This window comes from Schistocerca gregaria, chromosome 2, assembly GCF_023897955.1.
Source record: "Schistocerca gregaria isolate iqSchGreg1 chromosome 2, iqSchGreg1.2, whole genome shotgun sequence".
In the NCBI taxonomy this organism is placed as follows: Eukaryota; Metazoa; Arthropoda; class Insecta; order Orthoptera; family Acrididae; genus Schistocerca; species Schistocerca gregaria.
In genome coordinates this window covers 123,390,680-123,417,488 of record NC_064921.1, presented here as the reverse complement: position 1 = coordinate 123,417,488, position 26,809 = coordinate 123,390,680, and the positions used below count along the sequence as shown (strand labels likewise).

General features: G+C 37.8%; 1 protein-coding gene across 1 annotated transcript in view; it reads left to right on the top strand.

The window, feature by feature from the left end:
* Positions 1-26,809, top strand: part of LOC126336491 (farnesol dehydrogenase-like) — a 138,018-nt gene that overhangs the window by 42,830 nt on the left and 68,379 nt on the right. Inside the window, exon 2 of the mRNA XM_050000235.1 lies at positions 24,852-25,014. Coding sequence (XP_049856192.1) covers positions 24,852-25,014 — 163 coding nt within the window. The remainder of the gene's footprint in view (positions 1-24,851; positions 25,015-26,809) is intronic.

Genomic DNA, 26,809 nt, shown 5'->3' with positions numbered 1-26,809 from the left:
TTATAATTACTTTTTAAAAGTAGTGAAAAAATTGGTTAAAAATGTAAAAGATAGAGGAGAACAGTACACAGAACAAGCAATGCAGAGTAAATTTGTGAAATAAAAATTTCTAATGCATCCCATCCAAAATATTGGGGTAAGGAGGACTATTCAATAGTAGTCAACAGTTAGGAAATGTGACAAATGCTGTGAAAAATGTAGCAACTATAGTGTGATCTAAGCTACATATCAATCTGTCACCATGACCAGGTTATTTTGCTTTCAGATTTCTTGGCTTCACTAAGTAACAACAAAAGTGTGAATATACTCACCAAAAGGTGACATAACAGCAGCCATTAACATTAGGCCAGTGGTCGAAGGCAACAACTCAAACTGAATATTTTCTTGACGCAAATAAAGAATATCATAACAACCGTCAAAAGTACAAGTTTTTTGGTATTTATGAAAACTCCAGTAAAACACCATAAATTTGTGGTCCAAAATGTAATTTCTTAGTCACATGTGTCATACACAATTAATTCAAGCATTTTCCAAGATGGTTCCTAGATCTCTCGTTGAGAAAAGAGCCTCCTTACATCATTTTCCACAATTGTTGAGCAGGTAATGTACTTGAGGGTCATAATCCACCTGTGCAATGTGTTACTTTGGCAATCCCAGTTTGGCCTTCAAAAGAGTTGATATGCTTAGGCAGCTATTTATAATTTCACTGAGTACATAATTTGTTAATGATCAAATGTCACCAGTCCGTACTTCCTGTGTCTTATTGAAGGCATGAAACCAAGTGGGCTTGTGCAGCAGTTAGCACATTGGAGTTTCATTTGGAAAGATTACTGTTGTAATCCCTATCTGACCATCCAGATCTGGGTTTTCCATAATTTCCTCAGATTTAAATACACAAATATAAAATTGCCAAAATTTTCCCATGGAAATAAAATGTTTGACAGACAGCAGAAGTGTTTACAGGTGTGCACTAAAGTTTTTCTCCTTAACAATTCCTCCTATATGACAGAGGAATTTTTGAATAGGAGTAGATAGTCAGTAACAGACCTGTGGCCAGCAGGTAGTCTTATACGGAGACCGCCAGAAAAATGTATACAGACTTTGTCAAGCTCTAGTCAGATATCAATATTGTCATTTGATTTGAGTTATGAGTGTGCTGTAGTATTGTCTTTAGCTCAACATATGTTAGCACTTTCATTTCGGTATTGAGAAAACAAGATGGTTGGAGCATGCTTGACATTCGAGCAACAAAAATGTATTGTGAAGTGGTTTTTCAAGTTTGATAATGCCATTGAAGTGCAAAATTAGTGGAGGTGGGAGTTTGAAACAGAACCACAAACGCACCTCAACAATTCAATGTGTCATTGATAAGTTTGAATTGCATGGAACAATTTGTGATATTCATAAAGGAAGACAGCATGTAGCTACAAGGCCTGCTTCATCGGCTTTTGTGTTGGAAATATTTATTAATTCTTCAAACAAGTCTGCTACGCAATGTGCACTTGAAGTGGGGGTTAGCAGCACAAGTGTATGAAGGATTTTGAAATCTGCAAAGTGGAAAGTACATTCCATGATTACTGCATGTGATTAATATTGACGATTCTGATTGCCATATGCAATTTTGTGAATGGTATCAGCAAATGGTAACTGATGAACAATTTGTCATGAAGGTAGTGTGGAGTGACAAGGCACAATTTAAACTTAATGGAACCGTGAATCGGCATAACAGTGTGTACTAGGCACCAGAAAATCTGCATGTTTGTGTGGATAAAGCAGTCAACCTACTGGAGGTTCATGTGTGGTGTGGACTATGGGACAGAAAGTTGGCTGAAACCAGACGTAAACAGTAATGAAATCCCAAACTCAGATTGGAATGTATACCGCAGAGATAGGCTGGACAGTGAAGGGGGAGGCGTGTTTGTAGCGATAAGAAGTGCAATAGTATCAAAGGAAATTGACAGAGATCCGAATTGTGAAATGATTTGGGTGAAGGTCACAGTTAAAGCAGGCTCAGACATGGTAATTGGATGTCTCTATAGGCCCCCGGGCTCAGCAGCTGTTGTGACTGAGCACCTGAAGAATAATTTGGAAAATATTTCGAGTATTTCCCCACCATGTTATAGTTCTGGGTGGAGATTTTAATTTGCCGAATATAGACTGGGAGACTCAAACGTTCATAACAGGCGACAGGGAAAAAGAATCCAGTGAAATTTTTTTAAGTGCTTTATCCGAAAACTACCTTGAGCAGTTAAACAGAGAACCGACTCGTGGCAATAACATATTAGACCTTCTGGTGACAAACAGACCCGAACTATTTGAATCAATTAATGCATAACAGGGAATCAGTGATCATAAAGCAGTTACTGCATCAATGATTTCAGCCGTAAATAGAAATATTAAAAAAGGTAGGAAGATTTTTCTGTTTAGCAAAAGTGACAAAAAGCAGATTTCAGAGTACTTGATGACTCAACACAAAAGTTTTGTCTCAAGTACAGATAGTGTTGAGGATCAGTGGACAAAGTTCAAAACCATCGTACAATATGCATTAGATGAGTATATGCCAAGCAAGATTGTAAGAGATGGAAAAGATCCACCATGGTATAACAACCGAGTTAGAAAACTGCTGCAGAAGCAAAGGGTACTTCACAGCAAACATAAACATAGCCAAAGCCTTGCAGACAAACAAAAATTACTCGAAGCGAAATGTAGTGTGAGGAGGGCTATGCGAAAGGCATTCAATGAATTCGAAAGTAAATTTCTGTGTACTGATTTGGCAGAAAATCCTAAGAAATTTTGGTCCTATGTCAAAGCGGTAGGTGGATCAAAACAAAATGTCCAGACACTCTGTGACCAAAATGGTACTGAAACAGAGGATGACAGACTAAAGGCCGAAATACTAAATGTCTTCTTCCAAAGCTGTTTCACAGAGGAAGACTGCACTGTGCTTCCTTCTCTAGATTGTCGGACAGTTGACAAAATGGTAGATATCAAAATAGACAACAGAGGGATAGAGAAACAATTAAAATCATTCAAAAGAGGAAAGGCCGCTGGACCTGATGGGATACTAGTTCGATTTTACACAGAGTACGCGAAGGAACTTGCCCCCCCCCCCCCCTCCCCCCCCTTCTTGCAGCGGTGTTCCATAGGATTGGAAAAGGGCACAGGTCATCCCCATTTTCAAGAAGGGATGTCGAACAGATGTGCAGAACTATAGACCTATATCTCTAACATCGATCAGTTGTAGAATTTTGGAACACGTATTATGTTCGAGTATTATGACTTTTCTGGAGACTAGAAATCTACTCTGTAGGAATCAGCTTGGGTTTCGAAAGAGACGGTCGTGTGAAACCCAGCTCGCGCTATTCGTCCACGAGACTCAGAGGGCAATAGACACAGGTTCACAGGTATGCCGTGTTTCTTGACTTCCGCAAGGCGTTTGACACAGTTGCCCACAGTCGTTTAATGAACAAAGTAAGAGCATACGGACTATCACACCAATTGTGTGATTGGATTGAGGAGTTCCTAGACAACAGAACGCAGCATGTCATTCTCAATGGAGAGAAGTCTTCCGAAGTAAGAGTGATTTCAGGTGTGCCGCAGGGGAGTGTCATAGGACCGTTGCTATTCACAATGTACATAAATGACCTGGTGGATGACATCGGAAGTTCACTGAGGCTTTTTGCAGATGCTGTGGTGTATCGAGAGGTTGCAACAATGAAAAATTGTACTGAAATGCAGGAGGATCTGCAGCGAATTGACGCATGGTGCAGGGAATGGCAATTGAATCTCAATGTAGACAAGTGTAATGTGCTGCGAATACATAGAAAGATAGATCCCTTATCATTTAGCTACAAAATAGCATGTCAGCAACTGGAAGCAGTTAATTCCATAAATTATCTGGGAGTACGCATTCAGAGTGATTTAAAATGGAATGATCATATAAAGTTGATCGTTGGTAAAGCAGATGCCAGACTGAGATTCATTGGAAGAATCCTAAGGAAATGCGATCCTAAAACAAAGGAAGTAGGTTACAGTATGCTTGTTCGCCCACTGCTTGAATACTGCTCAACAGTGTGGGATCCGTACCAGATAGGGTTGATAGAAGAGATAGAGAAGATCCAACGGAGAGCAGCATGCTTCGTTACAGGATCATTTAGTAATCACGAAAGCGTTACGGAGATGATAAATAAACTCCAGTGGAAGACTCTGCAGGAGAGATGCTCAGTAGCTCGGTACGGGCTTTTGTTAAAGTTTCGAGAACATACCTTCACCGAAGAGTCAAGCAGTATATTGCTCCCTCCTACGTATATCTCGCGAAGAGACCATGGGGATAAAATCAGAGAGATAGAGCCCACACAGAAGCATACCGACAATCCTTCTTTCCACGAACAATACGAGACTGGAATAGAAGGGAGAACTGATAGAGGTACTCAGGGTACCCTCCGCCACACACCGTCAGGTGGCTTGCGGAGTATGGATGTAGATGTAGACTATCATCTAGGGGTGTGATAGGACCCATTTTCTTAGATGCTACTGTCACTGGAGAAGTGTACCTGCACATCAATTTTGTCAGGTATACGTGTGCTTTATGGAGCTGATGAAGAGGTCTTCTACCAACAGGATGGGATGCCATCATACTACCACCTAGCAGTATGAATTTTCTTGGATGACAATTTTCTGGGACGGTGGATTGGACAAAGAGGGCCCATTGAGTTCCCTCCACAGTTGCCAGATCCAACACCTAAGGACTTTTCCTTGTGGGGAACTGTGAAACGAGTGCTGGAGGAACTCCGCCAGGAAATTACAGCGACATGTGCAGCGATCTCCATCGTAACATTGACTGATGTAGTTGTGTGTATAGCTGCCAATGGTGAACATCTTGAACATTTAAAGTAACCATGTGCTAAACTGAAGGTTGTACAACATGTGTGATCAATTATTAAATGTAAAATAAAAACATAAGTAATACTTTTCGATCCTTGAAACGTGTATACATTTTTCTGGTAGACTCTGTACATTGTTTAACTGCTTCTGGAATCTTTTGTTCAGTTGATATTGTTCATTAACATTTATTGACATAGTTCATTAACATTTTTTGGATGCTTGGTATACCCATATGTATTTTTCACTTCCTGCAGCACAACAGCTTTCTCAACTGCTAAACTATTAAAGTGTTAGTTCATATATGGTACTTTCCATTGCATGGCTGGAGCAAAGCAGTGTGTCATTTTTCTTTCAACGCCTTTGAGACTTTCCTTAACACTAGTCAATCAGTATGCATGCAATAGCACACGCTACCTAATATGCTTCGAAACACTGTGCATAAAAACGGGATTTTTCCACAGCTCCTATCACAGGGTTCTGTTGGTGATAAAAGCATAGGCTCAAGTGTGTTGGATAGATCTTGGACTAGGAGCTATTTGCAATGGTCAAAGTTTGAATATTACACACTTCCTCCAGCTTAGACAAATTGAGTCAAGCAGGTGGTCATTTTTGCGTTAATTGTGGTCTGTGGTGTGTCTTAAGGAGCTTACGGATGCACCATTTAGTTTATGGGTTGTTCCTGAGAAAACCCGAGAAACATGGTTTTGGGGTACCAAAGCCAAGTCACAAATTCCCAAGGTGGCTATGCACAGCAAATGGCTGTAATTTTTACAATATATTCCTGAGATTATGATCTGGAATAAGCTTGAAAATTTTCGTGATATTTCTATCTGTTTTCAAGATACAGAGGTTCAATTGTTATCGTACATATAAATTAAGCACATAATATCTGATGTGAGATGAAAACATTCATAAAGTGATGTAGCATGGGGAAATATGCTGTAAAGTGCCTCTGTTATCACCAGAAGGGTCCTGAAGACAGAATGTTGTAGTACTGAAGCACATGCAAAATTTTTGTGGACATAAAATCTGGTCTGACATGTAAAACAATATAGTTTTGCATTATTTCAATTCCACATAAGTAAACTATCAATAGTTTACTGACCCATAAAGTTCTTTTCATATGAGTGACATGCCCTGCTGTAGTAAGGGAAAAGAAGAGAACCAGCTGAAAAAAGTTCCAATTGGAGCACAAAAAAGGCTAATGTGCTCCTGTTTCAAATGACTCTGACTGAAAAGTGGCATACCAACTGCCTCATTTTACCTTCTTTAGCAGTATAAATATTTTACAGAAATGTTGGTGTGTGAGCATATTTGTACTATATACTGAGAGAAAAGGAGTGTGTGACAGTGGGAGACAGAAATGTAATAACTGCTGGAAGATAGTAGGCAGTGGTTGTGGTATAGAAAGAGCAAAGGAGACAATGGCAGTTTGAGAGAAAGAGAGGGGCTCGATAACAGTTGAAAACAGTTCATAGTGACAGAACAGTGCTATGAAAAGAGTGGAGGAGGCAGTGCCAGCGATAGAGGAATAAAGAGAAGGAGAAAGTGGAAGTGGGTGAGAGCCAGTGATAATGAAAGACAAGAGTCTATGACAATGACAATCAGGAAAAGAGAGGTAGCATCAGTGAGGAGAGACAGTGGCAGTGGGTAAGAATGAATGAGGCAGTAGCATTAAGAGAGAGCAAGAGGGAGACAGTGACAGTGAGACAAGACAGTAGTAGTAGAATGAAGGAGACTGGCTGTGAGACGGGGCAGTGACAGTTAGAGAGACACAAACAGTTAAGGATGATAAGTTGGGCTGCATGAATGAGTAAAAATGAGTAAGTAGGAGTAGTAGGGTATGAATGACTTACAGAAGTGGACAAGTGGTGTGAGTGAGTTACAGTTAGGGGAGTTTGCAGGTGTGAGCTGTAAGTTTCATGTTAAAAAGACTGCAGATATGTTTGTGTGCAAAAACTTTTGGGGATATTTGTAAACGTGCTGAGGGAGGTAGAACGAGGCAGCTGATACTCCACTTTTCAGTCACAGTCTTTCAAAACAGGGGCATGTTAGTCTTTTTTGTGCTCCAATAAGAGCATTTTTCTGCTGGTTGCTTAATGATGCTGAAGTTGGCAATTATAAAATAGGACAATGTTTCTGTACAGTACAATAAAGACATTATAAAATGTACAAAATATTATAATTAATAATTTTAAAAAGTGGATGACATTAGTGGTACAACAGTCCAGGAGTTAAGGCAGCGGGGTGAAGAAATTACACAAAAGCTATTCTCTGCTTCATATCAAATAAAAAAGTTTAAAGTTCAAACAATGTAAAGCTCAGGAAGGATAGGCTTACCATTTGTCCAGAACTAGCCTGAACAGTCCTGCCCAAATGTTCAGTGTTTGAGAATTTTATCTCTGGCAAGGATTTGTTTTTAAAATCTTAGACTTATTTGTTTATGTAACATTTTAAACCTTCTTTTATAGCTGTGCTTCGCTCAGCTGACCATGGTGCAAGCACAGACATTGATGGGGAGATACGGCTAACAGTTCTACCATATTATTTCACTTAGGCATTTGCCAACACAACAGGGTCAATGTGTTTGTTGTTTTTGTGTTTGATGTGTCTTCTCCATAAGTTTTTGATCAATTTATGTCTGTTAGTCTTTTGTATCATTGTTTACCATTGGGCAAAATAAAGTGTACCTTTAATGTTAACGTGGATAGGAAGACAATTTTTTTAATTTGTGTGATGACAGTAAAGATGAACTTGTTTATTGCACACTATGTGGAGGCAAATTTTCTGTTGCACTTAAGGGAAAGAGTGATTTTAAAAGCCACATGAAATTGGCTAAATGTTGAGTGCTATTAATGCTACTGCTTCATCAAACATAAGTAATTTTTTAAAGATGAAGATGGGAATACAGTGATCTGCAGTGTCCTGCGAGAGGCTACATTTTCATATAACGCTGCTAGATGTGAACATCATTTGTGAAAAAAGTAATGTTTGTGAAAAACTGAATAAATAAAGTTTAATTAAGCTGTTTTAAATAATTTCAGAACCATTTCCTGAGTTGTATCCCCCCCTCCCCTCCCCCCCCCCCCAAAGAAAGGGCAAGCCTTAAGATGGAATAACAACATTAAGAAAGGGGTAGATTGCTTCACACAAGCCCAATTCACAAATATGTGACCACCGTCTCCAGCTGTTGGGGTCAGATTGCTGACAATAACTGAGTTACACATTTACAAGTCTCATTGCACCTGTCTGGGACTCAACACTTCCTCTATCTGCCAATTAACAATCTGTCGTCCTCACAATTTGCTATAATTTGCGTGCATTTGGTCTTTTCAGAAATGTGCTCGAAGACTGTTGAGTTATAATACTGCTCTGTGTCTATCCCAAATTGATTGGAATGTGTCATTATTGGGCATTCCATAAGAAGTGTGACTATATGTTCTCAGTAACTACTCACTAGAATCCATACTACAAATTTTCAGTAAAACACAACAGAAATTTTGAATGACAGTATGGTTAATTTTTGTTATATTTGTAGAATTAGTAAAAACAGTCTGAACCATTCAGTCCTCAGTTGAACTTATAAATTTTCTGTCATTTATTGCTTCCATCTCTAATAAAATGGAAAGGTAGCACCATGATAAACAATGCACATTAAATTGTAAGTCTTGTTATAACTGAGTAAGTCAGTACAAAAGTCAGGGAAAACCAAGGGCCTACCAATTTGAATAGGACAGTGCCTAGTAAAATATGGCAGTGTGCTAACCATCCTTCCAGCTGAGGACAGCTATACTATTCCATAATTTGATGTATCATCAGTGACGTTAGAAAAGACTGGTAAGAATGAAATGTTTATGTAAGTATAGATGGTTTGCTTACCTTCAATTTTATAAATGTGTGTTACACAGCATATTTAAGTCTGTCAGGTAACATCCCCCAAATCATTGAACAATTACAAATATAGCTTCAGGGTAGTCCTACAAAGCCAGCTCAAGAATTTAGTACTGTGGTAGAAACACCATCAAAGTGACCAGTTATATTACTTCTTAGTGACCTATTGAATGTTGTATTCACCAGGGATTGTATTTTTGAAGTTAATTCATGCTGGTTGAGCACTGTGTGCCAAAGTAAATGTAATACATCTGTATTTGCTTATTTATTAGTAGACGCAATGTTTATTTCATGGTGAGAAAGTAATTGTACAATTTTGTAAACACTGATTTCAGTGTGTCATCATTTGTGTCACACCTGTTTTCTAGAACTCAGTCTCATTTTCAGCACTGTATCTGTTTAATGATTCTCTGAATTGATTTTGCTTTTTTGTGATGTCTTTCACTTCAGAATACCAGATCATTTAATCTTAATCTTTTCGCTGCTTTTGATTTATTGTTTAATTTTACTTTCATATGTTGTGAAGTCTTTCACTTCAGAATAACAGATCATTTAATCTGAATCTTTTCCCTACTTTTGATTTATTGTTTAATTTTACTTTCATATGTGGTGCAGAAATATGTTTTAGAAAGAGTTAAAACTTTCATCTACACTGTCTTTTCAGGACTGTTCCTGTATTTTATGTCTAAACACAATGACCAAGCTTTTGTTTTCATTCTATGATACAATAATTTTATTCTATAACCTGAACTGACCAGTATATTTTATGGCAACTGCTTTATCACAATGTGCAGATAAACCATTGACTGTGGCTTCTACATCTTCAATAGTGAAGGTAGTTGGATCTAAAATGAAACTATCAATGTTTGTTACATTATATCCTTGTGTCATTGGAAAACGAATCTCCACTTGAATCTGCCTAGCCTCACAAAAGCTCTCTAGCTGCCCCTTTTTCTTTATTTTTTATGCATAATTGAGGAGTGCAGTTGAAGAGTTTGTATTCGCCTTCTCCTAAAATCTTTTCCACGTTCACTGAAGTTTCTCATCCACTGTTCTATCCACTGTTCTTATTGGTTTGTCTGCAAACTGATGAATTTTGGCGAGTGTTCTGAATGCATTGTGTATCATGACATCTGTAATTTCAGTTTCCTCAGGTACCTTTCAGTTTCACTTTTTTTGTGATGACAATAATTATTTTGGTGAGTCTGTCATAATTCATTCTGAGTGTGACCAAAAATTTTAATACTCTCTTCCTGAATGTGTCAGATATTTTTCAGTATGCTGGTATAATTACTGAACATTCATTTTCATCCAGATTCTAGCAGGTTGGGTCAAATATGTTGTCTAGAATTTTTATTTCTTGCGTTTCTGTGTATTGAATTAGTGATTTCTCAAATTATCTGTGTTTCCAAAACATATACTGCAATATTTCCACTTCGATTACTATACTGTAGTGTCTTAGTTGTGCATATGTGGTATTACTTTGACTATTTGTATTTATTTCCTCAAGATTCTTGAACCTACTGTGCAGTTTACTAACTCCACATTTCCATTGATAAAGAAGTTCAACAAATCTGTTGTATGTAATCTCTGCTCTTGACCTTGCTTGTTTTTTGTCAGTAGATATGTGAATGGATTAAAAATTATTTAATGACACAATTTCTTTAGTTATCTTCATGATAGAGAGAGAAGTTGGCAGGAGAAAAGCATAGATGGTGACAGTGATTAAATTCTTCAACTTGCACTACTGTCGATTAACTCAAATACCATCTCAGATTGGTAAAGAGTATATACATGTAAAAATTTCCACAAATTTACAGTAATACTTAAAAACCTTTCCTTACATGAAGTATGTTCAAACCTGTTACAAAATCAACCATAACTTCCCATCAAAAGATTCTATAAAGACTTCCTTTAACTTTGAGGCTTGCAAAAATAAAATAAATAAATCACAGAAAATGTTCCTTGCAATATTAATAAATTAATAATTAATTAATAATAGTATTTAACTTCTCAGACATAAGTACTGCCAAATTGCATTTAGCATTTAACTTATATTATATCAGAAGATTTTTATGAAAAATTTAGAAAGCAAATTTCCCTTCAAATTAATAGTGATGTGTGCAAGAAAATCATGTTGTATAAGAGGTTCATAGATATTTTCATAGCCTTCAGTGGTGGTATAGAAGAAACTGCTGAGTTGAATGTTGCCTTAAATTCCTTGAATGTTAATGTAACTTTTATGAAAGAACCGGAACAAAACAGTCCACTCAGTTTTCTTGATCTACATATGATGAGAGTAGGTTCATCAGAGACAACAGCTTCTGACATGATTATTATAGCAGATTCATGCCATACACAATCACAGAAAGGAACATTTTTAACTCAATGTTTTCACAGGCTCACCGGGTTTCAGTTAGAGGGTGAGGATAAGAATAGAGAAATGGTCATTGTTATTCAAATAGGCACAGAAAATAGCTATGGGGAAAGTGATATTAGAAAGCTATGGGAAAAAGTGTTCAGGAAAATGAAAATTAAAAATTCTTTAATATGTCTAGATAAGAAATACTAATCTGTGCCATATTATGGCTCATTATCAGAAAAGATTGCAAATACTTTCACAAAACATAACATACAGGTAGGTTTCCGGAGAAATAGAAAGTTTGGGCAACTTCTGCACCATAGTTTAGGGTACTCCCTTCCCCTTTCCAAATAAATTTTCTTATCTGAGGATATATAAGATTAAATGCTGGTCAACAGCTGCTACTAGCTTGGGCAGGTGGGTAGAGATATTAGAAAATGGTTAGGCAACATGACTACGCAATCAGTGACAGCACCCTGGGAGCTTATCTATGAGTCCGTAACCATAAGCTAATAGAAAGAAAATTTACATACTTTGTTGAATGTTGAGAATACGGATGGTAATTTAGATATATTTGAGGTATTAGAAATTTGCGTTAACAACAGTTCAGATCTCAATTGTTTGATAGGGGCCTAATGAACATTCGTCATTTATCCATAACTTGTTTTTCAGAATATTTGATAGGTTATTTTTTGATCGAAATGAATAAGACAGTTACCTTCCTGAGTCACTTCAGTTACATATGATTTAGTTCAGTGTCTTTTCAAAGCCCCTTGTTGTTAAACCTGAAATACCTTTATGAAACAATAAACCAATCACACTGATATGACATGAGCAATGTATTCCACTTTGTAAAGTAACCAGTCCCTGACACTTTATCTATAAACTTAATATGTGCTTTGGTCTCATTTTCAAATACATATTTGTAAATTAGACAAACAAGTTAACATCTGATGGGTAAGCTTTTTGATAAAGGATTTCCATAACTTTTGTGATTATTTGTTATGAATACAGACAGTTTTATTCTGTAATGTTTTTCAGTAAATTCCATGCAAAAATTGCCTGTGATTCCGACTGTGGATGGATTTCATGTTTTATATACATGTGTGCTAAGTTGTTTGCTTGACCATTACTTTTCAGATAATCCACACAAAGTCGTGGCACTGAGCTGTGCTCCAACACCATCTAGTGAACATCATGCCTTCTGCAGTGCAGACAGTCCAGCTTGACATAACAGTTCTAGCCTTATGCCTCTTAGATTTCTTGTTGGCATTAAGTGTTAATTGATGAACCTTAAGATTTAATTGACAATACATGACTGGTATATAATAGTTGTGTTGTACATACATACTCTATGGTATGTATCAGAAGTTTGCATTTTATTACTCTGGACTGTTATTTTATTTAATGACCATTGTAAGACTCTTGTAACATACATAATATATAAAAAGAAACTTTTGTTTATTTATCAGGTCATCAGATGATGGGATGATCCTAAAATGTGTGTTTCTTGAAACAAGGTTATGACATGGTGTTCGCACAGCTTTTCAGTATAATATTAATTAAATTGACAAAGCCGAGAGTTCATTATGTATCCACTTGAACTGTTTTATTATTGATTGTATAATAGTAAGACATAATCAAACAGTGGAATGTCAAAGTTGGAATACCAGTGATTACAAAAAGGATAGATTTTGAATCATTATAAAGATGACATGTTGAGCTTTAGGCATGCACAACAACAAGAAAACTGTTAAAGACTAAGCTTTCAGACAAAGCCTTCTTCAGAAAAGGGAAAAAAGACATTTGCACAAGTAAACACATCTCACACACTTGAGACCACTGTCTCTGACCATTCTGTCCAGAATGCAACTGAAATGTGTAGAATGGGGGCAACAATTTGGAGTGAGGCATGGAAGTGGGAGTAATAGCAGGGTATTGATGGGGAAGAGGGATCAGTGCTGCATGTTTGAGCATGCAGGGACTACAGATAGCTTGACAAGGCTGCCAGGTGCAGCATATAGAGGCTGTGGGGGAGGTAAGAGGGTGTGAAAGGGGAAGTGGAAAGGAGGGGAGCAGAGAAGGGTAAGAGACCATTGAGTGCAAGGCAGAGAGCACCACATAATGTGTGTGATGGGATCTAAATTGGGAGGAGTTGATGGGACAGAGGCGGCAGAAGCTGTTGGGTGGAGGGTAAGGGGAAAGTAGGTTACTGTAGGTTGAGGTCAGGATGATTTCCGGAGCAGAGACTGTGTAGTAACGGTAACTCCCATCTGTGCAGCAACTTATTTTCAGCTGCATGTTGTATGACAGGGTGGTCTATTTTGCTCTCAGCCACAGTTTTGTGGGGGGGGGGGCATTCATCCTGGTCGACAGCTGGTGGGTAGTTGTACCAATATAAAAAGCTGAGCAATGATTGCAGCAGAGATGTTATACAACATGGTTGCTTTTACAGGTGGCCTAACCTCTGGTGGGTAGGATAAACTTTTGACAGGACTGGAATAGGAAATGCTGGATGGGTGATTTGGCAGGTCTTGCACTTGGATCTTCCAAAGGGATATAATCCCTGGATTTGGATTGGAAGTGGAAGAGTGATGGACTAGGATGTTGTGGAGTTTGCATGGGTGAAGGAACACCACTTTAGAAGGGGTGGGAAGAATCTTGGGTAGGGTGTCCCTCATTTGAGGGCATGATGATAGATAATCAAAGCCCTGATGAAGGATTTAGTTAAACTGTTCCAGTCTGTGGTGATAATGGGTAACAAAGAAAAGGGTGTGCTCCTTTTGTAGCTGGTTCTTGGGAATGTCAGAGGGACTGTGTGTGTGTTGAGGAATATGGTATGGGAAATCTGTTTGCGGGCTAGGTTTGGGCAGATAGTGCCTCTTTGTGAAGGCCTTTGTGAAACATTCAGCATACTGAGCAAAGGAGTGCTTGTCCCCAGGTGACAATACTGTAGGAAGGGATTTTTTTGGCGTGAAAAGGATTGTAGCTCTCAAAATTCAGGTGCTGTTGGTTGTTTTATTGTGGACAAAATTGTGGCTAGAGCCATCAGAGAGGAGGAGGTCACATCCAGGAAGACGGCACACTGGGTTGGGGAGGACTAGGTGAAGTGGAGGAGAGAGTTGGTGTTAAGGTTGTGAAGGAATGACCCTGGGTCCAGATCATGAAGATGTCATCAACAAACCCGAACTAGACCATGGGTTTGGGGAGGCTAGAAAGGTTTCTGCTGGATATCTGAAACACGTTAACATAGGAGGGTGCACTGCAGGTGCCCATGGCTGTGCTCCAGATTTGTTTGTATACTTTCCCTTCAAAGGAAAAGTAGTTGTGTGTTAGGATGAAGTTGTTAATGTGTATGAGGAATGAGAGAGTGGGAATGGGGTCTCAAGGACCGTGGGAGAGGTAGTGTTCAACAGTGGCAAGACGGTGGGCGTGAGGTATGTTGCTGTTTAGGTAAGTGGCATCAACAGTGACAAGTCAGAATCTAGGAGGTAAAAATGGGAGGGGTGGCAGATAGTTGGTGAAGGAAGTGATTGGCATATTAGATGTGAGAGGCTAGATTTTCTGCAATTCCTTGAAGGTTTTGGTCCATGAGGACCAAAGTTCTGTCAGTGGGGCACAATAACCAGCTACAATGAAACATCCAGGACTATCAGGCTTATGGATGTTGGAGAACATATAGAAGGTGGGTGTGCACTGTGGCATGGGGAAGAGAAAGAAAATGGATTCAGGGGATGGGTTCTGGGTCTTCCCAGACTAAGTCTTTAAGCAGGGATTAGAGGGTATGTTGGACTTCTAGGATGGGATCACTCTGACAGAGTTTATAGGTGGTGTAGTCAGACAATTGGTAGAGGTCTTCTGTCAAGTAGTTACTAAAATTCATAACAACAGTAGTGGCACCCTAATCTGCTGTTGGCCAATGTCACCCAGTGGTTCTAGGCACTTCAGTCTGGAACCGCACTGTTGCTATGCTCGCAGGTTCGAATCCTGCCTCGGGCATAGATGTGTGTGATGTCCTTAGGTTAGTTACGTTTAAGTAGTTCTATGTTCTAGGGGACTGATGACCTCAGATGTTAAGTCCCATAGTGCTCAGAGCCATTTGAACCTAATCTGCATGTTGGATCTTGTGAGGCTGTGAGGCTGTAAGGCTGTCCATTCTTCTGCTGAAAGGTTGGTTTCCTTAGTACAGGACTTGGGTAAGGCTGGCCTTGGCCAAGTTGGAGGCAAGGAATTCCTGGAAGGTGCTGAGGGGGTGGTTGGTTGGGAGGCAGGGGAGGATCACAATTGGATGGTGATATGAACTGGAAGAGGCAGGGTTCAATATTGGGATTAAGGGGCTTTGGTTGGAGGAACTGATGGCAAAGAATGCTCCACCAAGTGATGTGGTGCAGTAGCTAGCACACTGGACTCACATTTGGGAGGACAATGGTTCAAACCTGCACCCAGCCATCCCGATTTTGGTTTTCGACAATTTCCCTAAATTGCTACAGGCAAATGCCAGGATTATTTCTTCGAAAGGGCACAACTGACTTCCTATTTGTTCCCCTCTCCCCCCCCCCCCCCCCCCCAACCCACCAACCAACTGACCAACGGATGCTCCATAGTGAATTGAATTTTGTTGTGGATGGAGATGGAGCAAAATGATCAGCTGCCATTCTTGGATGCTCTGGTACATAGAAAACTGGGCGGAACACTGGGACACAGCATCTATCGAAAGAAGACCCACATGGACCAGTATCTTCATGGCTCTTGCTGTCATCACCCATCACCAAGGGAAGTAGTGCTAAACACCCTGTTTCACAGATCACATGTGGTTCTGATGAAGAAAGCCTGGAACTGGAAATGGACTGCCTCAGGAATGTGTTCCAGAAAAATGGCTACAGTGAGCACCAAATTTTATGTGCCTTCATGCAAAAGACCTCATCATAGCCAACACCTGATGAAGATGAACTGAAAAACATAGCCTACATTCCATACACAGACAGATCGGTAGAATTTTATGAAGACAAAATATTGAATTTCTGTACATGGTGTCAGTAAAGACCAAATCCCTTTTAAGGACAGTAAAATATGACCTGGATCTCCTGAAACCTGGAGTGTATTACATACCATGTGAGTGTGGATGCATATTTCAGACAAACAGTTTGCACAATTGAAGAATGGTGTGTGGAATACTGATGACACACTTACGTCCAACAGACCACAAAATCAGCAATTGTTGAACATTGCCTTGAAACCAGCAACAAAATGAAACGTGAGGATACAAAAATGTTCAGAAAAATGCATCCCACTATTGGGACTGTGTATGGAAGGAGGCTGTCAAAATCCAGCTACATGAGAACTTCATAAACAAGGCAATGGATCTCAACATAGTCAAGCATAGGCTCCAGCAATGAAAATTCTCTACATGCAGCAGAAATGGAACACTGAGCATGGAAAAGGTAGAGTACAGAATGTGGACCACCACTCAACTGCCAGGCACAAACTACTTCTACCATCACAGATGACACATAGCACAGTCCACGCATGTGGTCGGTAGAGGGGGTAGATGACTGGTATATATGTCACACCCACTGGTCTGAGACATCAGTCGGCAGAATAGTCTGATGATGATGGCATGTTATACCATAGAAAAGTCATTCTACAGTGATCAGTTAATCTGGCTGCAAGCTCAACAGACCCCCAAGCACCATTTTTCTCAGGGAAACCTATCAGCACACATAACCAATATATTACAAACTTAATCATATGTTCTTAATTGAGTTCAATTACGTGAAAGAGGCAGTCAAACCAAGAAACTACAATGTGACTCAGATGTTAAAAAGTTTGATGGAAGAGCATTTGGAAGAATTTTTACATGGGTGTATTACATACCTCTATTAGAAGTACATGGTATATGGGATTAAATAATGTGATATCAAAATCCAAAACTGAAAGCTCTGAACTTACATAACACTGACAAATGCTTATATTGTCAGAATGAAGTCACGATAGAACATATATTTACTCACAATGCATAGGCAGAAATATGGATCTAGCCAGGAGGTAGAGTTGTATTAATTGGGTGCGCTGGTTTTAACAGTATAAGAAGAAGAAAAAAAGTACTTGCTGCTCAGATGTGTGGTTGTATCCTGAAGCTAAAAGAATATGTACAGATGTACAGTATACACTAGAAAAAAAGCACACACACAAATCACACTATAACTTCTAGACATAAGTACCAGTGGATTTCAGGGACTAGAAGAGAATATGTTATTTTAAAAACATGCAAAACTTCCCTGTGGGAATATTCCAAAATAGACTACACTGTAAATTAAATGGATAGAGTGCTGGCAGGGCCAGAAGTGAAGCTTTTCACAAAAGTAACATATACTGTTGGTAAGTTTCTGTTTTTTGTTGTTTTCAGGTTTATTATCTTCCACCATTTGTTTGGATAGAATTTGTTGCAATTGCATCAGAAAACATAATGCCAGGAAAATAATCAGAAATGGCAGCTCCAAAAGACATAACACTTGCAGTCAACACTGGATACATCTCTGTGAGCCATTTTTTGTGCACCTTCCTTTTGTTCAGCAGTTAATCTTCTCCCTCTGAATCTTGGATGTAACATATTAACAAGCTAATGAAAGGGTTGTAGTGCTTTTTCCTTCCATTATTTTAGTAAGTTGTTATAGTATTCCACATCAAGACTTTCTAAAATATCAGTCTATAGTTTGACAGCCTGGACAGTATTTGTGCTGTGTACCTGAAGAATGTCCAGGACTGTAAAATCTGGCACTTGCCAGAAAAGATGAGTAGCATCTTTATAAATTATAGCATTATCCAATATTCTGGTAATGTTAGCAGGGACATCTCCTGAATGCTCTTTTACAATTTCTGCATATTTATAATAATATATCAATAAAGGTGCTTAGGAAATCCATCTAGTTGAATTTTGGAGCTGTGACATAAGACCATTCTTTTCCCTCAATCAACCATGTAGTCAATGGTGTTTCCAAAAGTACTTACAGGCTTCACCAATGTGCTTTAACTCATAGGTGTAGATTAACACAATGAACTGAACAACCATATGTTAATAAGCCAGGTGGGTCTTCTTTTAAAAGCTATCACATTTTGTTTTCATTAGCAGCATAAATAGCAACTTTTTCTGAAAATTATCTTCATGCATTTTAATTGAACATTTCAAAGACTCCACACAATATATAGCTGTCTTTTGGCTGGCTTCACAACCAATTGTATTTAATACAAATGCTTGTTGCCCTGTATGGATACTGATTGTCATAACCAATGTTGTAGTAGTATGTGCTATTATGATCTTTTAACTTAAGTTTTATATTTGAATCAACCTTGTTTGCAACTTTATCAAGCTACATACCACTTAATTTGAAGCAGTCAGGACCAACGTAACCAGGTCACAGTACTTGGATCATGTCTTTTTATTCTTGACTCGAAGCTACATTATGGCTATGTTGTTAGTGTAAAAGAACTTTGCTAACAATATGTCCAGTTGTTCCTTTCATTGATCATTAATTTTAATTATAAAGTTCCCCCAGGTTAGCCTGTTTCCTCCTCAGTTGTGTTGAAGTCAAATTTTGACCCATGAGCTACTATTAGTGTACCACCATTACTGCTGAAACTGGAGCGGCCAGGGAAAGTATCCATTTCCAATACAGTACTGTTATTGTTGCTGGAACTAAACTTTGTGTTTCTAATTCCAGGGGAGTTGAAAAGTCATTTCTCTCTGTGCATTTTTTCAGATGACATTTTATTCTTTCAATTTTGCCACTCACTTCAACATTTCACTGCTTGCAAAAAGCTTTAATTTTGTCTTGATCACATGTTACCTTTGATCACTCTGCTGATTTTTACATTAAAGTGAACAGTCGAGTTCACATTAATGTTTCCTTATTGGCCGGTTTCAGCTTATATACCAGCCATATTCAGAATTTTGTGGCCTCCTAGGGCTGGTGCTGATGGCGTCTTGGGTGTCTCGTGGTAACCATTATCGTACACTCGTGGTAACCATGCTCGTACACTCGTGGTTACCATGACAAACCCGAGGGGCCATCAGCACCAGCCATAGGGGGCCAAGAAATTCTGAAGATGGCTTGTATATAAGCTTAAACCGGCCAATAAAGATATATTAATGTGATCCCAACTGTTCATTTTAATGTAAATATAACATCAGGTTGCTGTTCTCCACATACTGTGTTGTCAAACTTTATTAACTATGCTGATGCCTTTCTTCCAGTCACACAGGCAATGATGTTGAAAATTTGCCTATAAGAAAATAATTTTATTACTATTTAATTCAGTTATAAAGGAGGTTACTTTCTGTTGCAGTTAAGTGATATGTACATTGTTTGCAATTTTTAGGTTAGTAATATACAACAATGCATTTTTAATTTTCTTTGACAAATGTTCAATACATTTTACCTGCTATGGAAGAAAATGAAAATTCAGCAAAAACATGTAACTAAAGTAAACTCACATTTATGGTATGGGTCCAGTGCTGAACAAAGCATGAATTTTCATACTACATGATCTTTAAAACCATGGGCTTAAACAGAGAATTATGATAACTGTGAAGGGCTCTCACTGACAACATAAGAAAATTTGATTTTCCAATTTTTGTGTGGATAATTTATTAATTTTGTCAACTAATAAAGCAGTTGTAAGAATGAGTTTTAAATAAAGTGTTTTGAATAATGTAATCATAAGAATATAAACTGGACTGTTTAAATTTTAATTGTCATTACAAAAAAATCCCCAAAACCCCATTTATCCCAATGTTTTTTTTTTTTTTTTTAAACAGGTTTTGCTCAACTGCCAATGTCTCCCAAATAGAAGAAGACAAAAAAGTTATTTCTATGTGTAATTATGACGTATGTCAAGGAAGTAATTTGTGTTTGGATTTCTTTCCACAACAGCCACAGTTTGGTACATTCACAGCAGATGCTGTGAATCAAGGACAAGGAAATGACACCATTTAGAGATCTCTGCATGTTGTTATGCTTGTTTAGAATGGTAAAGATGATTGAAATTCTGACTACTTGTGAAATTAGATCTATAACTCATAGTGTGCATGTAGAGAACACTACATCAGTGTACATTCATCAACAGAATTGCAAGGTTTATGGAGAAAATGCAATTACATTGGAGATTGGTGCAACAGTTCAGTGAAGGATATGATCAAGTGCACAGTGACAGATGATGTGGCCATCCATGTTTCATTAATGAAGAACTGGTTGACACAATTGAAGAACTTGTGAACAAACCATTGGTTTGCAGTAACAAACCTTTCTAAGAACCTCCTGCAAATTTCAGAATCACTTCTTTACGAAACAGTTTATGATAAACTGTATTTTAAAAAACGGTGTGCTCAGTGGGTACCAAAAATCTTTTACAGAGGAACACAATAGATACTGTAAGGGCAGTGAATTTAACTTTTTGACCTATTACAATAAAGATGGTGATGATTTTCTAAGCAAGATAGTAACCAGGGTGAGATCAAGTCATTTTTGAAACCCCACAATTGAAATGGAAATCAATGGAATGGAAACATATTGTGTGACCAATAAAGACTAAAGTAGAGGACAGTCATGTATACAGTCTTTTGGGAGAGAGACTGCATGTTTCTGGTGCATTTTTTAGTGTATGGTGAAACAACCAGTACAGATGTCTAATGTGAGATGCTTAAGAAACTGTATCATGTGAAACAGAATAACCCCTATGGAAAGCTTATAAATGGAGTCATCTTGATCCTTGACAATGCCCAAGCTCACATTCAAAACAATGGATTTCATGATAAGTCTTATAGGAATCCAGCTGGAATACCACCCTCCATACAGCTCTGTCTAGCAATTTCCATCTCTTTTTGCACTTGAAAATGTTCATAGTGGTCCAAAATTCAACAACAATGATTAGTTCAAAGAACACATTACTACATAATTGACAAAGCACATGGCAACATCCTTTGAAGAAGGCACTGAAAAACTTGTGCCATGCTATGATAAATGCCTACAAAATTGTGAGTTATGTGGAAAGAGAGTTTAACATTTGTAGTTTCTGCCCAGCAAATAGTTTTCTATGTATGTACTCATATTTTTTTAATCACAAAATCGAACTTACTTTCTGCATGTACCTCATATTGAAGATTGTATTAAAGGTTTCATTCTATGAATGCTGGTGTTCACATATTTATGTATAATGTAAAAATTTATTGACAGTCATCATCATCATCATCATCATCATCACCATCACCATCATTTATTGTACATAACAGGCCATAAAGGCCCATGACAGAAAGCAAAAGAAATATTACAAACCAGAATAACACACTATACAAAAATCAATAACACAATTCGTGACACAGGAAGGAGCATTGTCCTGATCACAGTTGCAGCTATTTCCAGCAGATGTTGTTCCACTTTCTTCTGTCCATTGCATCTTCCAGGGATGCTGTTGATTCTACCTTCTGCAACATCCTAATCACCCTATCTTTCCATCTAGTCCTTGGACAACCTCTTGGACATCTTCCAATCAGTTGGAAATTGAACACTCGGTTAGGGATAGATTCTCCAGCTCTTAAGACATGTCCCAACCACTGGAGTTGTCGTCCTCTGATGGTCCTACGAATGTCAGCTTTCCCAAATCGTTGGTACAGGTCCTCTTTTTGCCTTCTTTCCCATCTTCCACTTTCTGTCAAATGTAGGCCCATAGATCTTTCTGAGCACTTTTCTTTCAACTGCGCAAATGTGCTCTTCAAGTGTTTGTGAAGTTGCTCATGTCTTGCAGCCATGTAATACAACCAATTTTACCAGAGCCATGTAAAGTTTGATCTTGCTGTTTTGAGAGACCAAGCATGACTCGAATAAGTTATTGGCACTAAAGAAGGCATTATTAGCATTAATTATTCTCTGCTGAATCTCTTTCTCAACCTCACTTGTATTAGATGGAATTGATCCTATGTACTTAAATTTCTCTGCTTGTTCGAAATTGTGTCCATAATGTTAAACAGTTATTAAAAATGTAATTTTATGAAAAATTAGATACTTTGTATAAAGAATTGAAAAATAAAGAGTATCTTCAATAAAAAGTTCTTAAGCATCTGACTGGATTCTGATTTCTGGGATTATGATTTTTATGTGTCACCTCTTGCTTCTTCCGCCTCCAAGTACTTTTCTTAACTTGAAAAATTATGCTAAACTGTAGTTTCCCTTATAACTGGCTGGGTAAGTTAGTTAAAGCATCAGAGGACATTCTATCTCTAGTAAAACCATACCTAGCATAGCACTGTCATGTTAAAAACAATCTTTGAGTTGAGGGCACCTTTACTTTGGCTGTACATGACTGATGACATATGAAAGGAGAACATAAGTAGTAAACACATGAGCAGTAGACAGGTGTCATTAAGAAAAGCTGGGCAAAGAATTTATACAGGGTCACCAAAATGAGGACTGATGATTTTAAAATATTTTACTACTATAAATAAAATATTACTAACAAGAAATGTCAGTATATGAGCAGAAACTGTCCATTATGGTTTTTATTTTACTGACATGAATATAGAATTTTTCCTCAGTTATATAGTTACATATGGAAAAAATAGTTTGTAAGAAGGGAAAGGAAAATGTCCTGTGCTATGCAATTTTAACATGCCAGTAAAATACAATCGTGGCAATAAATTAAAAATACAGTGATATATAGTGGATCTGAAAATTCCAAGTCCCTTAAAAAGATTTCTGTGGCTAGTTCTATGGTGGACTCCACTCATGATTCTGGCTCTTTTCTGAATCTAAAGCACTTTGCTAGCCTATGGCTGACTTCCCCCGAAATATGTTTCCATATGCCACAGTAGCTTGAAAATAGCCATAATAAGCTAATTTAATAATTTCCACATTTTTATAAGAGCAAATAATGTATAAAGCATGAGCTTCTGGATACAATATTTTACACAGATACAGGAGGTGGTCTGACCAATTTAGTTTGGTATCATTGTGTAAGCCCTGGTATTTTGAAGTGTCTGCACTAGCCATCTGCTGGTCACCTACTTTTTCTCTTATTTCTTCATTTTTACATGAAGTGTGAAACTTAATAAAGCTTGTTTTGATGAAATTAACAGAAAGGCCATATATGTTAATTGAGTTCACAATATCCAAGAAACCTTATCAGCTGACAGCTAAAGTTAGTCTAATGAATTATCAGTAAATACCATAGTGTCATAAGCAGAGATGGTGAATATACAGTAACTTGTACAAAGAAGTAGTTTATTAATTAAAATAATAAAATGTAGGTGACCCAGAATTGAGCTGTGGGGTGCTCCGCATGTGATGGTTGAAAGATTGGCAGTTCTACACTATGCTTCTTATGATGTGTTTGCTATGTGATTCATCTCTGCTGATTGAGTGTCTTGGACCTCTTCTATACATTTTGTGTATGTATATTTGTTGTAAAGTGTGTCTAACATATTGTTTCTTATAAATAGGGTATAGAATATCATTGACATACCACTGTGCTGTAAGGGTGCCACAGATGACAACCGAGGGGGTGCTTCTATGAAAAGAAATGTCCTCCCAGAACTTCACTCCTGGCTGTTGGGCCAGCTGGCAACAGCCAGGTTGGTGTCTGACTACTGTCTGGGGTATCTCCAGACATGTCTTCAAAGGCCAATGGGCCCATTTCAAAGCAGGACTTATCATCAAAGACAGTTCTATTCGAGTCAACGAGATTCCAAGTTGCGATGTGTCTGGAGACTCCCTGGACAGCTATGGGATATTAACCTGACTGTTACTGTGTGCCCAACAGCCAGGAGTTATTCTTGTTGGTGACATTTATTTTCATAGCAGGACCCCTTTGGTTGTCATCAACAACACCCTTATAGCACAGCGGTGCATTGATGATGACAGCCCAATTTGTTGCCCTTCATGGCAGGCATTGGCTTACATTTCAGCAAGCTAATGCCTTACCTGCATATGGAGAGAGTTTCTACTGCTTGTCTTCATGCTTTCCAAACCTTACTTTGGTTAGAAAGCTTGCTGGTTCTCTCCCTAACTGAGAATATTTGGAGCATTATATGTAGAGCCCTCCATACAGGTCAGGATTTTGACAATCTAACATCCCAATTGAATACAGCTTGCCATGATATCCATCAGGAGCATATCTAAAAAGTCTGCCAATTAAACCCAAGCCAAATAACTGCTTCCATAAGGGCCAGAGGTGGACCAACATGTTTTTGACTTGCTCAGTTTGTGAAGCTCTTTCTCTTGAATAAATTATCCAATTTTTCTGAAACTATAATCATTTGTCTATCTCCACATGTACATCACACTTACCAATTTTGTCCCATTTGGATAATTCCTTTGTGTTGCATAGTTTTTTTGGTTAAAGTATAATTACATAATTTCAAAAGGTTTGAATTTATTATATTAGCTGACATATTTTGGTAAGTATAACTTTCTCATGCCTGTTTATAGAGCTGTCTCTATATTAGTATAAAATGAGGGCTGTCACAGTTCAGTGTGACTTCTAAATCTAATTTTAGTTCTTCACTCCCTGTCTTCATCACTGAAAAGTCTTTCACATTGGATGATTTCAACAAATGTGAATTGTGACTGCAAAATTCATATCATGTATTTCAGTTTCAGGGCTATTTTAAAATTTTTCTTTCGTGGGAGATTTTTATACTATGACTTAATAAATATGTCTGTTATAGGCCCTGGAAATCAAAGGTGCCCCTGGGAAACTGTATGCTGTAGGAGGTGATGTAAGACAAGAAGAAGATATTCTGAAAGCTTTTAAATGGATAAATGAGAATGTTGGTGGAGTTGATATATTAATTAATAATGCTGGAGTTTTAGGATATTCAGATCTCACAGGTAATAATTCCAGTGTATCTGTTTTAATATCTGCATCAAACAAGTCAATGACCTAACTCTCTCTCTCACTTATCATGAAAGGAAATTTACTTAAGAACATTATTGTTATCCATAATCAAAAACATGTTGCATATATTTATTAAATGCCAATACAGCTTTTTTTATTTATTCAGGACAAATCAAGAAATAAATTGAGAAATGGACACAGCTTACATTTTTACTAGCTCTGTAAAATGTATGTGTAAGTAACTATCATTAATCTGGTGGTCTAAAGAACTTCAGATGAACATAAAAAATTAACAAAGAAGTGCTATTTTGAAAAAGCTTCTGCTTTTCCTTATGTACTAAGCAACTGCTACTACTTTTTGCTTGATTAGTATGTATATGACTAAATTGATAATTGTCAAATGTAGATAGTTGTCCACATCCTGGTGATAGTGGAAGACTGTGCGTGTTGCTATTGTGAAACTACTAACAGAGATTGTGAATCCTTGAATGTAGTTGTGTAAAATTTTCAGAAGGAATGTCTAATAATGCAGACTTTTCATTTACTTTGGAATTTCCAAGGAGTACCTGTTTCTTGTCACATTACTGTCCACAATGCATTAAAGACCTTTGCACAAGAAATTTTGCTCTAAATGTTAGAGAAGAAGGCATAGTCTGTGTGGTCATTTTTGTTAACTGGACTGTGTTAAAGTATATTTCAGATAGCCTAATCAGAAATTGATTTTTGTTATTGACAAAAAGTGAAATAAAATAATTTTATCTCAGGCTTTTTCATGTGGGCACTGCAGAATGTTCTGTTAATAACTTTACACTTTTTTTTCACTTCTAACTTCTGCAGAAAAATATTTCTTTGAATTTCATTATTTTAGCCCTTTTTGTCTCATTTTAGCCCACTGACTAGCTGTAGATTAATAAATTGGACTCATAAAATTATATCTAGTGTGTTCCCACTGATTTCTAGTTTCAAATCATTATTGTGTGTCTGCTCTTGAATATAAAAGTTTGTCCACCAAAGTACTGAAATATTGTGCTGATGGAGTGACACTGTTCTCTCTGTATGCACTCAGTGATTTGATGCACAGAAATGTGTGTTAGCAATACCCAGTCATAAAAATTGGAAATGAGGAATGAATTGAAGAATGACATAATTTTTACGAGACTGTTGCTTTAAAAGTGGCACCCACCCAGAAGAAGGCAAGGAAGTAATTACTAATTACATCCTAGTACTCCCAAAAATGTATTTATACCCAGCATAGTACGATAGAACACAGACCTGGTCCCCTCACTTTGTTGATAGCTGAAACATTTTACATGTACTTGTGTAGAGTAGATCACATGAATAGCACATAGATGAATGAGTGCTGGTAAACCTCTGTGTTACCTCTTACTTGTGAAGAGTCTGGGGTGACTCCTAGGTTTTGTAGCAGAATAACAGGAGTATTAAGTGCCATTGGTAGCTACACTACATAGGATGCTGCACTGAGACCATGATGAATGGTGCAGGATCTGGCAGTTTACCCTAAATCTAAATAAATGTCATGTAAGGGCTCTTGTATTGTGTGTGTGTCTGCCATTGGAGTTTGTTGAGCATTTCAGAATGCCCCCACACTGGTAAAACAATCCTGTGATGAAATTTCGAGAGACATATTTGAGAGAGAGTAATATGTTGCCTGACTCATCCTGAGACATACTTGCTTGGAATTTTGATAACAAATTTTTGTGTTATGTGCCTCTCTTGTTCTGCCTGCCACTGTAGTTCATTGAGCATTTATGGAATGCCCTCGCAGTG